The sequence below is a fragment of the Apium graveolens genome, chromosome 6 (assembly GCF_009905375.1).
Source record: "Apium graveolens cultivar Ventura chromosome 6, ASM990537v1, whole genome shotgun sequence".
Taxonomy (NCBI): domain Eukaryota; kingdom Viridiplantae; phylum Streptophyta; class Magnoliopsida; order Apiales; family Apiaceae; genus Apium; species Apium graveolens.
The window spans coordinates 21,321,802-21,334,519 of NC_133652.1; the positions used below are offsets into that span (position 1 = coordinate 21,321,802).

At 44.6% G+C, this 12,718-nt stretch overlaps 3 protein-coding genes across 3 annotated transcripts; all 3 read right to left on the minus strand.

The window, feature by feature from the left end:
* Positions 1–4,690: 4,690 nt before the first annotated feature.
* Positions 4,691–5,077, minus strand: LOC141664734 (uncharacterized). The gene has a single exon (XM_074470687.1). The coding sequence runs from the start codon at positions 5,075–5,077 to the stop codon at positions 4,691–4,693; it is 387 nt and encodes a 128-aa protein (XP_074326788.1).
* Positions 5,078–5,154: 77 nt separating this feature from the next.
* On the minus strand, positions 5,155–6,546 carry LOC141664735 (uncharacterized). Its single transcript, XM_074470688.1, has 2 exons — positions 5,965–6,546; positions 5,155–5,844 (listed from the first exon to the last, which is right to left on the minus strand). The coding sequence occupies exons 1-2, from the start codon at positions 6,544–6,546 to the stop codon at positions 5,155–5,157; spliced, it is 1,272 nt and encodes a 423-aa protein (XP_074326789.1).
* A 24-nt stretch (positions 6,547–6,570) lies between these two features.
* On the minus strand, positions 6,571–6,891 carry LOC141664736 (uncharacterized). The gene has a single exon (XM_074470689.1). The coding sequence runs from the start codon at positions 6,889–6,891 to the stop codon at positions 6,571–6,573; it is 321 nt and encodes a 106-aa protein (XP_074326790.1).
* Between the last annotated feature and the right edge of the window lie 5,827 nt (positions 6,892–12,718).

The window sequence follows — 12,718 nt, forward strand, 5'->3', positions numbered from 1 at the left end:
CCTTCCATATGGGATATTCAGATGGTCTCAGTATGGGGACTCTGATGGTCTCATACCGACTCTGAATTTGTGTCTTTGGTGGTTCCTCAGTTGTGGTAGGCTTAGTTGGAGTTTCTGTGTCTGACATGATTATGTTTGGATCTTTAACTGTATGTAAGTTAACAGATAGGCTCTGATACCAATTGTTAGGTCACACACACACACACTGTAGAGGGGGTGAATACAGTGTATAGTACACTCAAATCGAACTTTAAGAACTTAAGTAACAGAAAACAAACTTTATTGAAACAATAAACTCTGTTACAGTATGGAACTGTTACCTCTCAGTGATGAACAAATATCACGAGAGCTGCTAGGGTTACAATGAATAATCTTTTCTAATAATGAAAACACTTATAGTGTAAACCCTATGTCTGTGTTTATATACTACACAGTTACAAGATAATCGCTAATTGATATGGAATATAATTCTACTTCCTAAAATATATCAATTAGATATCTTTTCTTCCAAGTATTCCATTCTTCACGAAATTCCTTCTTCATGCATATCTCTTCTTATGTTTATCTCGATCTTCTTTCCTTTAATGAGCTACTGTCCTTATCTGATTGTCCTTCAGTACTTAAGTTCTGATATCTATCTTCTGATGATTATCTCCTGATAATATAAGTACTGATATCCTTAAGTCCTGACTTCCAGTATAAGTACTGATCAACAGTTAAGTACTGATTTATCCTGTTCACGTAAGATCTGAAAGCTAAAATAAAACATATTAGCCATGACATTATCAAATATATCTAACATTAACATTCATACTTCATAGCAGTCTTTATAGATTCTATAATTGATAGGACGCGCCTTCTTAGTATATGACTCGTCTTGGAAGGAAGCTGACATAGATCATAGGAAATACCCTTCTCTTACGCCTACCCTACTTTTTCTATTTCCTTCATACTTTCGTATCTCATTCTTTCGAATTGGGCGCGCCCTAAACAATTTTTTTGGTTTTCTTGACAGCTGGAAGACGAGGGCGCGTCCTCTCCTTTTCACCCTTTCAAGAACTTCCTTATCGATTTGGGAATCTATTCGCCTCCAAACACTTACTTCGATCCTCAGCCTCCAAACGCTCACCATACCCCTGAATTTTTGAACCGGGTGGCGCGCCTTGTTCAAGATTCTAAAAAGGGTACCTTGATGGCAGCTCCTTCAGACAGTTCTTCCACGGAGAACATTCCTTTATCTCGTAGACATGGGAAGCAGAAACTAGTCCAAAAGGATAGATCCCCAGCCCCAATTAGTACAGAACTGGACGACGATGACTGGTTCGAGAGTTTGAACGCTGACAGGTATAGGGGTGTTGAGAGTGGCGTCAATGTAGATGCTGGGCCTTCCAAAGTTTCGTACAGGGCTGTTTCTCCAAGCCTATCTCCACAACAAACACAGGGCACGTCCATCTCTCCTATTTCTGAGGGCGCGCCTGAAGAAAATGTATCGCCACTTCGCGATGAAGCAAATTTCTTTGATGAGGACTCCTTCCAGTTTTCCACCTCTCCTGAACCTTCTCCAATCCCCTTCCAACATTGGGAAGTTTCTGACAGCGAATTAGACTTTGATTGGGATGAATTCGAACCATGCAATGAAGCTGTGAAGAAACGCTTCAAGAAGGAGCATGGGAAGCTTTTCTGCGTAGGCCTGTCCTCAGCTTGTTCAGATGAGCAACTAGGATGGCTCATGTAGTTTTATGATATGGAAGGCATATGGGCGCGCCCTTTAAGCATGATGCGGCCCCATATCTTCAACTATGGGAGGAACTTCAAAATCCCTAGGATGGTAACCAGCCCTAAGCTGGTATCCTTAGGAATAGGCGCGCCTTTACATCCCTATCTTAGGGAAGTGATAGAACTTTACGACGTGGATCCACTCCAACTCTCTCCCAACAACTACAAATTTATTCTGGCCCTGTTCATTCTCTACACGGACCTGGGTTTTCCCCAACCTTCAATGGCTGAAGTCACTTATTTTTTCAACCTGAGAAAGTCTGACCACGGGTACTACTACTTGGTTGTAGACAAGCAGCATAATAAGAAAGGTTTCTCCTCTGGCAAGCTCAGCAATGAAAAAGGCTGGAAGGAAAACTTCTTTTACTTGTATGACGTTCCCAGATTAAGGATAAGATTCAACAAGTCACCAAGTAAGGGCGCACCATTTCTTTCTCTTTTCCCTACATTATTTCTATGTTCTTTCTTCTCTTTTTTTTACATCCTTTTACTTTATCAGACAGACCAGTGGCCAAACCACTTAAGGGCGAGCCCAAAAAATGAGCTGAAGCCCTTCTCAGAGTGGCTGCTGACAGGTGGAACTTATAGATCTTATTCACCCGAACCAATTTGATGCGAGTCGGAATCCTTTCTGACCAAGTAGGAACGAACTGTAAATATGTAAAATTTAGAAAAGGTGCCCCTGTTTCCCGTGTCATTGACCTAGATAGTGAAGAAGATGTTGAAGAAGAAGATGATGAAGCAGAAGACAGCTCTTTTCAAGGCCAAGATCCTTCAGGTTCAATCATTGCAAAGTCTAAAGGCGCGCCTTTCTATAATTGGCGCGTCCTAGCTTCCTTTCTGTTAGCTTTTGTATTAGCATACTAGATATAAATTCCTGTTACTGTGGTTAATTTTTCCGCCCCTTAGGGCGCGCCCTTTCACTCTAGGCGTAGCACTTTATACATATTTATCACTGTTATCTTTATCAATTGCGTTTATTTATTGCTTTATTCAGCACACCTAACTATCACGTTTAGTTAACATGTTCAATGTTTTATGCATAAATGGCTCCTCCAAGAATCCCCAAATCCTTCGGGGCGCGCCCTCGTGACAAACCCAAACCTAAGCCAAAGAAAGATGCTCCTGTAGCACAGTCATCCATCCAAAATCCAACTCCAATTCCTCAAACAACTCTTGTCTTGAAAAGGCCCGTGATTGACCTCACGGATAAACAGGGCGCGCCCAAAAGGCATAGAGCAGAGGGCGCGCCTTCGGGCTCATCTGCTGCTTTACATTCCCTCGGCCCCATAGGTTCTCTTCATGTTTCAGACGAAGAAGTGGAGCAGTGGCAAGCCATGGACTTGGAAGATGCCACTCGTGCTTCTATAAAAGCATCCTGCCAATTGTTCATCCACTCCACCCGAGTGGTTGACAAGCTTCTTAAAGAGAGGGCGCGCCTAGAGAGGCTGCAGGGTGACAATAACATTTTGAAGAACACCCTCAAAGACAAGGATTTTCTGCATGCCAAGGATATCAATGCCAAGGACTCTGAAATCTCCTTTCTCAAGGATGATGTGGCCAATCTTACTTCTCAGTTGGAGATTGCCAATGAAAAGGCTACCTCTCTCCACACTGAGCTTGGTGGAGCCAACTTAAGGATTGAGTATCTTGAGGAGAACAGAAAATGGGCTGGCCTGATGAGAAGAGAGAAATGGCTGATGAAGCATTTGCCAATGGTTTCCACTTCTACAGAGTTGGTTTTGTGGCCAATGACCCTGATTACACTTTCGAGAAGTTTGGGGAAGAAACGGTTGCTGAGATGGTGGAATTTAAGAAGGAGCATGCTGCTGAAATCAAGGCGAGGAGGGTAGAGCTTGGGTTAGAGGAAGAAGAAGGTGAGGGCGCGCCACGAAAGGAAACCCCCAAGGACGCGCCTGAAGCCGACCCTATTGTTCCTCTTCAAACCATACCCTCAACGGAGAAGTCTCAGGGCGCGCCCTAATTTAATTTTTTATCCTGCATTCGTACTTATGTTCCAAATACCTCTGAGGAGTCAGTCCTCTTTTGATGTTGTGCAAAATTGTATGACTTATTTTTTGCTACTCTTTTACCTTGACATTTCGTATGGCTTACTATGATTTTATCTTTTTCAGTATGCATAAAATTTGTTAAGGCACTTCGACTTTCTTTTTCCAAAAATATGAGACTTATACTTCCATGAAAGCGCGCCTTTATATCATGTTTCCATAAATCTTTAGCCAGTTCGTTAAGACTCATGTTACTACAAGGCGCGCCCTTTGATATTTAGAGAATATTTATTTAGCACATTTGTGGGTGTTTTTCTTTTTATGCGATCTCGAAGTTGTCCCATATCATTGAGATCTATATACTCCTTTCTCGTAGCATTTAGAAATGAGGGCGCGCCTTATTTCTTTTGCAAATAATTACTTTTTCTTATTAGCGATTCCCTTGCGATAATTTACTTAAGTGCCAGCCCAAAGGCGCGCCTTAATCTGGAGGACTTTCCCCTTAGCTTATTTGACTAGCCATATACTTTTATTCCTTCGTCGTCATTTTTTTAGGCGCGTCCTTTCATGTATGCATACTATGTTATCTTGATTATGAAGTAACAATTTATTCGATAGGGCGCTCCTGAACATAGGGCGCACCTCTGGTAAAAAAATTTCATGCCAAGCAAATAAAGCAATTTGAAGTAACTTTTTTCTTTTATTGATAATGCGCTCTATTGTATAAATTACACCAGTCCCATGGCTACTATGCTCTATGGGGTAATTATTTGAAAATTTTCTTCTTTCTGCTAGTTCCAAGGTTTGCAGTCACATGTACTACCCCCTAGGCTGGGAGGAATTTATTTTCTACTAGTCTATTACATATGAATTAAGCATGAAAATAAGGGGGACACAGCCACACCCTACTGATAATACTTCCGTAAATGTTCCGCATTCCACGCTCGAGGAATAAGTTTACCATCCAGATCTTCCCAGCGATAGGTTTCCTTCCATAGTATAGCTTTGACCTTGTACGGTCCTTCCCAATTAGCTCCGAGCACCCCGTGCTGAGCTATCTTAGTGTTAGGCATAACCTTTCGCAACACGAGATCCCCAACCTTGAACGACACGGATTTTACCTTTTTATTAAAATACCTTACGATTCTCTGCTGATATGCAGAAATCTTTAATTTAGAGTTCGTTCGGGCTTCGTCTAACAAATCCAAGTGAAGCCTCTGGTTAACTTCTGCATCTTCCTCAACAAACACGTCTCTCCGGAGGGATCCAGCTCCTACCTCCATGGGAACCATGGCCTCATACCCATAAGTTAGCAGAATTGGGGTTTCCCCTGTAGTCGATCTAGGAGTCGTATTGTAAGACCAGAGGGCTATGGGCATCTCCTCTGGCCAATCTCCTTTTTCTCTTCCAACTTTTCCTTCAAGGTATGTTTTATAATTTTGTTTATAGCCTCCATCTGACCATTACTTTGTGGATGATAAACTGCGGCAAAGTCCTTTTTGATTTTCAAGTCCTCACAAAGCTTCCTTAACTCTTTACTATCAAACTGCTTCCCATTATCCGAGATGAGTTTGTAGGGGATACCGAACCTGCATACTATGGAATTGAAAACAAAATCCCTTATCTTCTTTGCCATGATCGTGGCCAGTGGCATAGCCTCCGCCCATTTGGTAAAGTAGTCCACAGCTACCACGGCGTATTTCACACCCCCCTTTGCTTTGGGCAACTCTCCAATAAGGTCGATTCCCCACATGGAAAAAGGCCAAGGACTTGCCAATGAGGTAATGGTAGATGCCGTGGCATTGGAATAGTTAGTGAATCGCTGGCAACGATCACAAGCCCGGACAAAATTGAAAGCATCTTCTCTCATAGTTGGCCAGTAGTATCCTTGTTTGAGTACTTTTAATGCCAATGAACCACCCCCCAAGTGATTGCCACAAATCCCTTCGTGCACCTCCCTGAGAATATAATTTCCCTCTTCCATATCCACACAACGTAATAGTGGCTGGTTAAATCCTCTCTTGTATAACATCCCATCATATTCAACATACTTTGCAGCCTGGTACCAAAGGCGTCAAGCCTGTAGTTTGTCTTCTGGTACAGCTCCTGTCTGAATATAGTTATGAATGGGGGTCATCTAGCCTTCTCGCAGGACTTCTTGCGTCTAAAATACCTATACCTCCGGAATACTCGGGATTTCTTGGATTCCCAAAGGGATTTGTCCAAGTTGGACGCTGTCCATTCGTGACCCCATCTTGACCAAAGCATCCGCATTACTATTTTCTTCTCGCGGAACGCTTTCTAGCCTGGCACTTTCAAATTTTTTCAATAGGCGTTGCGCGCATCTCATATATAACTCCATCCGTGGTCCCCGGGCCTGGAAACCTCCGTTGGCCTGGTTTACAACTAATTCAGAATCACTCCGAACTATCAGATTCACGGCCCCCACCTCCTGAGCTAATTTTAGACCGTTGATCAAAGCTTCATACTCAGCATCATTGTTAGTGACATAAAACTTGAAATGGATAGCACTCATCAAACGGTGCCCCTCCAGAGTGACCAAGACAATCCTAGCACCTGATCCATTATTGTTCACGGCCCCATCGACATGTAATATCCCCCAAGGGTGTGGGAGTTCCTCCCTCTTACCATAATGAGAATTTCCTTGCGAGGAAGGCTCCGCCAACACTATGGCCTTGTCATCAACTTCAGCATCAAACTCAAGTATGAAATCAGCTAGCGCTTGTCCCTTTATTGCCATGCGAGGACAATACTCCAAATCGAATTATCCCAACTCTACTGCCCATTTTAACATTCTCCCCGACGATTCGGGTTTGTGCAGAATATGTCGAAGCGGATAAGCGGTGCGAACTTCTATTCGGTGAGCCTGAAAGTATGGTCTTAACTTTCGTGCCACAAGAATAAGATTGTACACTAGTTTTTCCATGTTGGTATACCTGGTTTCCGCATCCAACAACCTTTTGCTCACATAGTACACGGGCCACTGATGGCTTGCTTCTTCCTTCACCAACACCACGCTGACGAAGTATTCAGATACCGCCAAGTAAAGAATCAATGTTTCTCCGTCTTCTGGCTTGGCCAACATTGGAGGATTTCACAACTGCTCTTTGATTTTCAGAAAAGCCTTTTCACATTCAGGGGTCCACAGAATATCCTTCCCCCTTTCTTTGATTGCCTTGAAAAATTCTTCGCACCTATCTGATGACTTTGAGACAAATCGATTTAGGGCCGCAATCCAACCTGTCAGGCTCTGTACTTGTTTGACGCTGGTGGGAGATTTCATGTCCAACATAGCCTTGATTTTTGCCGGGTTAGCCTCAATTCCCCGGTGGTTGACCATGAATCCCAAGAATTTCCCTGATTTCACACCGAATACACACTTCTGTGGGTTTAGCTTCATCTTATACTTTCTCAAAATATGGAACATCTCAGCTAAGTCGGCGATGTGATCTTCCGCCTTTTTAGACTTTACAAGCATATCATCCACATATACTTCCATCGTCTTTCCAATCTGCTTCTTGAACATTTTATTTACCAATCTTTGATAAGTGGCACCGACATTGATCAGACCAAATGGCATTCCGATATAGCAATAGAGTCCCCTATCAGTAATAAAAGAGGTGTGCTCCTGGTCGTGCTCATACATGAGAATTTGATTATACTCGGAGTATGCGTCTATGAAGCTGAGCTAGGCATGTCCCGCCGTGGCGTCGACCAACTGATCGATTCTTGGCAAGGGAAAACTATCCTTCGGACACGCTTTATTCAGATCGGTGAAATCCACACATGTTCTCCATTTACCATTGTTTTTTTTTACCAACACCGGGTTTGCTAGCCACTCTGGGTAGAAGGATTCCCGAATTAGTCCGACGTCCAAGAGCCTTTCTACTTCCTCTGCTAAGGCTATAGCTCTCTCTCCGCTTACGGCCCTGCGTTTTTGTCGAACCCCTTTATGCTTGGGATCGATATTCAAACGGTGGCACATTACCTCTGGATCAATTCCTACCATATCAGAATGGTTCCATGCAAATACATCAAGGTTCGCCAAGAGAAATATCGAAAGACCCTCCTTCAACCTTGGTGCCAATTGAGATCCTATTCTTAAAACTTTACTTGGATCTTTTTTATCGACAGGGATTTCAATTGTATCTTCTGCTGGCCCCATCTTCTCCATTGGCATTGGTATCCGGGGATCTAGGTCGGGCGAATCATGGATTTCATTGTCCTGTAGAGAAGGCGCGTCCCCTTTAGGAGGAGCGTCGACTTCTTTAGAAGGCGCGCCTTGCATAGCAGGGGGATCAACTTCCTTGATATGTTTTGCGGGCAAGAGCGCTCCTTCAGGAAGAAGGGCATCTACCTCACGCTCATCCTGTTCGAGGCTTTGCAAGATGTCAAATCTTCCTTCTAACCGTTCACCATTGAAATCTGCTTGGACTATGGTGTTCGAGGCCTCCTGTTCTTCTAACATCTCAATTCTGATTGTGTCTTCCAAGAACAACGTTGCTGGGTGCAGCCCGGAGGGACGCTCATCTTCTTGTTCGACATAATAATGGACTCAAATTTCCTCGATCGGTTGCTCAATGCTCTTTTCTTGATCATCGTCTGATGTATCTTCGACGTGGGAGTCTTTTCTAAAGCCTCTTATAGCTTGCCTGTAGCACTCTCGAGAGTCATACTGAGAACCCTTTATACTCTCCACCCCATTTGGCGTTGGGAATTTGATGGTTAGGTGGTGGATTGAAGTAATAACCCTCATTTCTCGCAGAAAAAGTCGTCCCAGCAACACGTTGTGGGACGATTCCTGATTCAGGACCTTAAACTCGAGCATCTTTGTTACCGACAACGGGCTTTCCCCCAAAGTACATGGCAGCCGAATCGATCCCATGACTCTAACTCCTGCGCCAGAAAAGCCATAGACCCACGAATCTTCCCCCGACATATCCCGATCAGGTAGCCCCATCTTCTTAAAGGTGCTATAGTAGAGGATATTTGCCGAGCTTCCATTATCCACGAAGGCCCTATGGACATTTTTGGTCCCGATCTGGATGGAAATAACCAGCGCATCATTGTGGGGATGATGTACCCATTGGGCATCTGCTGGTCTGAAGGTAATATCCATGGACTCGCCCTTAAATACTTTGGGCGGTCGAGTTTCCACCCTATGAATGTCCGTGAGAGGCCTGAACTGAGCTTCCCTAGCGTATCTTGCCAAGGCTCGGGTACTGCATTCCATCCCGGGATCTCCCCCGTAGATTGTTCGGATGCTGCCATCCCTGACGAATTTATTTTCCTCTAGAATATCATTGTTCGACTCGCGCGGGGCTCGCCTTTCTTCTTCCTTTGCTCTGTCATCCTTGTGCTTCCTTACTTCCTTGACTACCCATTCACCAAGGTATCCTTCTTTGATAAGCGCTTCAATCTCACCTTTTAAATGTCGACACTCATGCGTGTTATGTCCACATAATTCATGGTATTCACAATACTTATTCTTGTCTTTGCTTTGCCATGATGATAAAGCTTCAGGTTTTCTAAATAACCCTCTATTTTTGTTTACCTTGAAGATACGCTCGATAGATGCGACCAAAGGCGTGTAATGACTTGTTCTGTAGTCATAGTTTGAGGGAGGACTCCATCCCCTCCTCGTGTTCGCGGTATTCACCCGGTCTGGGCTCCGACTGCCCCTTCTGTACCTTGGGCTTGGAGACCTATCTCTCTTCCTTGCTTTGTTTCTCTGACTTGCCTGCGAAGTCGGTTGTACCTCTGCTAGAGATTGTTCTATGGCTTTAAATGATTATGCCAAAGCAAAGACATCTGCTAGAGTAGCCGGGTCTTTCCCTTGTAAGTGCTTCCAAAAATCCAAGCCAACCCTTAATCCTGCGATCAAAAAGATTTTTAGGGCTTCGTCTGATGCCCCCTCACGCTGGTAGATTCAGCGTTGAACCTTTTGAAGTACGATGTCAAGCTTTCATTTTCCCGAGCTTTTGAAACCACTATTGGGCGCTTTCTCTGAAGGTTGCCGCCAAGAGACGACATCGAGCCAAGTCCGGGACTTGGTACACATCCATCTCTATATTAAAATGACCCAGGAATTCTACAGGATCTGATTTTCCGTGGAAACGGAGATCGCTAGTAGTGTTGCGATACCCGATCGTTAACTGTGCCTCTCTTACCGCCATCGAGAATGGGGAAGGAATTTCAGCTGTGGCCGTCACTCTGCCTTTCAGGTGGTTAAGTAGCCTTTTTAGATCTCCCACATTGAAAGTTCCCACACCCGGAATGGTCTGCATTTGAGTTTGCGGACCTTGGGGTTGCAGTGGAGGTACCTCTACTTGATTCCCCCCGGAGGGGCTTGTTGCTGGTTCGTGTTCTGGGCGTCTTCGGGTATCACAATTACTTTGGGGTTCCGACCTTGATTTCTCCCCTGATTTTCTTCTTGACCCTGGCCGCGGCCTCGAGCCGTACCGCGATCATAGTTTTCCACACCTCTGTGATCATCATGTTCTGCATACTTATAGCTGTCTGCTCGATTATGCCAGCGGGAATCAAGGTGACCGCGGTAATTGTCGCGACGGTATCCATCTAAGTATCTACCTCGGCCTCCACCTCTTCCCCTCCATTGAGGCCTTCTCCAATGATCGCTTCCATACCCACGACCATATCGATCCAGCGGTCTGCGGGGAGGAGCTCTCTCATGATCGCGGTGCCGCTCCTGATTTTCCTGGGAATTCAAGGGAACACGCATTGTATCATGGGGTCTCACATCTCCACGATCAGCTTCTTTTTGCCATTCAAGCAACAAAATTCTTAAATCATCATCGCCCAAGCGGATCCCCAAGCGATCTTTCAAAGTTGCGAAGCCCCGTTGCTGATTCTCCGGCATCGACTCCGCCTGTCGGCGTTCCGCGAGACTACGTCCAGACCGGTGCGGATGGGTGGCTCCCTGGTTATCCGCCCGCAGAATTTCCTGACCATCAGCATCTTCCTCCACTAGCTCGATGATTGGGGACGTGTCATTGGAATAATCCAGGCACCGCGGGGTTATCGGTACACGCCCTCCTCCGGTGCGGCCGTGGCCGGCTGAGGCATCCCTATCAGTCATAGGTGCTTTTCCAGGTGCATGAGTTGCACGGCTGCAGCGAAGACCCCTCCTGGTCTTGCGTCGCTCCACGGTGCTCAACCTTAAATCAAAACCATTCAAAGCATCGCCCATGCAATATAGTTATTCCAACAAGTCGGCGTTGCTGATGAGCACAAGCGGCTGTCCCCCAACGTCCGGAGTAGGACGATCAGTCATTGGCGGAACGTAGGGTTCATGTTCATAGCCGTGATCAGAATCTTCCTCAGAACTTCCATCATAAAAACTTCCATCACGATATTGAGACATCCTTCCTCCTAGATGCAGATCTTGATTAACCCCTCCTTCTAGCGCCAATTTGTTGACGGAGGAATTTGGTAGCAACAAAATTTGAGGTTCGTAGCCGGAAATAAGATCTGTGATGGCGGTTCTTCGTCGAAAATATGAACAGTAGTTGGTGGATCCGATAAACAGTATTCGTCGGAAAAGATGAACAGTGTTTGGTGGTGGTGATTATTGGGGGCTGAGATTGCTTAGGGTTAGTGGTGGATCCTTTGCGCTCTCGCTTCTGACCCCTTGCAATTTGCCTACGTACCCCTATTTATAGGGGATCAAGTCCACGTAGTTCTTGGGGAACAAGAAACCTAATGGGCTTAGATTTCTTATCCCGAGGCCCAGTAGGAAACCTACTGGAAACCGTCTTCTACTAGCTTTAGGAATGTCCGCCAATGAGGCCCAACCACAAAGGCCCAAGACTCGTCCGCGGCTTCGAGACTTCACGAATAAGGCATCTCCTTGACCAAGGATAACCCTCCGCTACCAGCTGTTTCTCTAGCCCGCGGACGCAGGTATAGCCGTGGTTCACCCCAAATGTTGGACGCATCCTTGTCCCCCGATAAGGAGCCCCTACCAGATTGCAGAACAAGTGATCCCAAACTTTTGGGTGCAAAGTGCAGGATACTCCAAATTCCCCCAACGAGGACACCCGTTGACTACAGAGACAGAGCTCCCAAAGCACACACCAAATTTTACCTAACATCCCCAATGAGGACACCCATTGACTATAGGAGGAGGCCTTCAGTCCAGGCATACCCCTGGAGGTCTCTGACCACGGACACCGCCTTTCCTGTAGATATGCTACAGGAAGGAGTTCCTCAATAAAGTACCTGCATCAAATAGGTTAGTAATAATAATCTCCATCTTCCTTGAATCTTCCATAGAGCCCGTCCAAGTAATCATGTTGAAGTCTTCCTAAAACATTTTATCAACTCAGGGCGCGCCCTAAGTTTTGCCTCTTGGAAGGACCCAATCTAGGAATCATCTACCATTTTCACAGGGCGCGCCTTTTCTTCCTTTTAAGGGCGCGCCTTCCCACACATGAACGTCTACAATTTTTCATCAACCACTTTCTCAATAAGGCGCGTCTTCATCACATAGGGCGCGCCTTTCAATCTTTTATGGAAAGATAATTTTAAATGTTCCTTAATTTTAGGCATTTCTTACTCAATTTTGACTATTTTTATCAATCTCAATCTGAATATTGTTTATACCAATTTTTGGGCATAAAACTAATACGAAATTAAAGATATTAACAATTAAAAGTGTGCGTGTGTAACACAAATAAGAAATATTTTTAGGCGGGGAGGGTGTATATTTTTTCGCCTCCGTGTACAAGTATAGGCGGCCTATTAGTGAATGTTTGTTATAATTTGGTAGGTTTGAATATGTGATAGATATACGTTCCGTTTGAAATGTCTTTTAAATAATTTATAAATTATAAATAATAGTATATAATTCGTGCAATACATGATCGTTTTTATCATTATATAATTTTAAT

What these genes read in the sequence shown, in the direction of transcription:
- LOC141664734 (XM_074470687.1), bottom strand. Translation starts at nt 5,077, where the DNA reads ATGGTTCCCATGGAGGTAGGAGCTGGATCCCTCCGGAGAGACGTGTTT.
- LOC141664735 (XM_074470688.1), bottom strand. Translation starts at nt 6,546, where the DNA reads ATGGCAATAAAGGGACAAGCGCTAGCTGATTTCATACTTGAGTTTGAT. An exon ending in AAATCCCGAGTATTCCGGAG is followed by an intron (nt 5,845 to 5,964) that starts GTATAGGTATTT and finishes CTTTGGTACCAG; the next exon opens with GCTGCAAAGTATGTTGAATA.
- LOC141664736 (XM_074470689.1), bottom strand. Translation starts at nt 6,891, where the DNA reads ATGTTGGCCAAGCCAGAAGACGGAGAAACATTGATTCTTTACTTGGCG.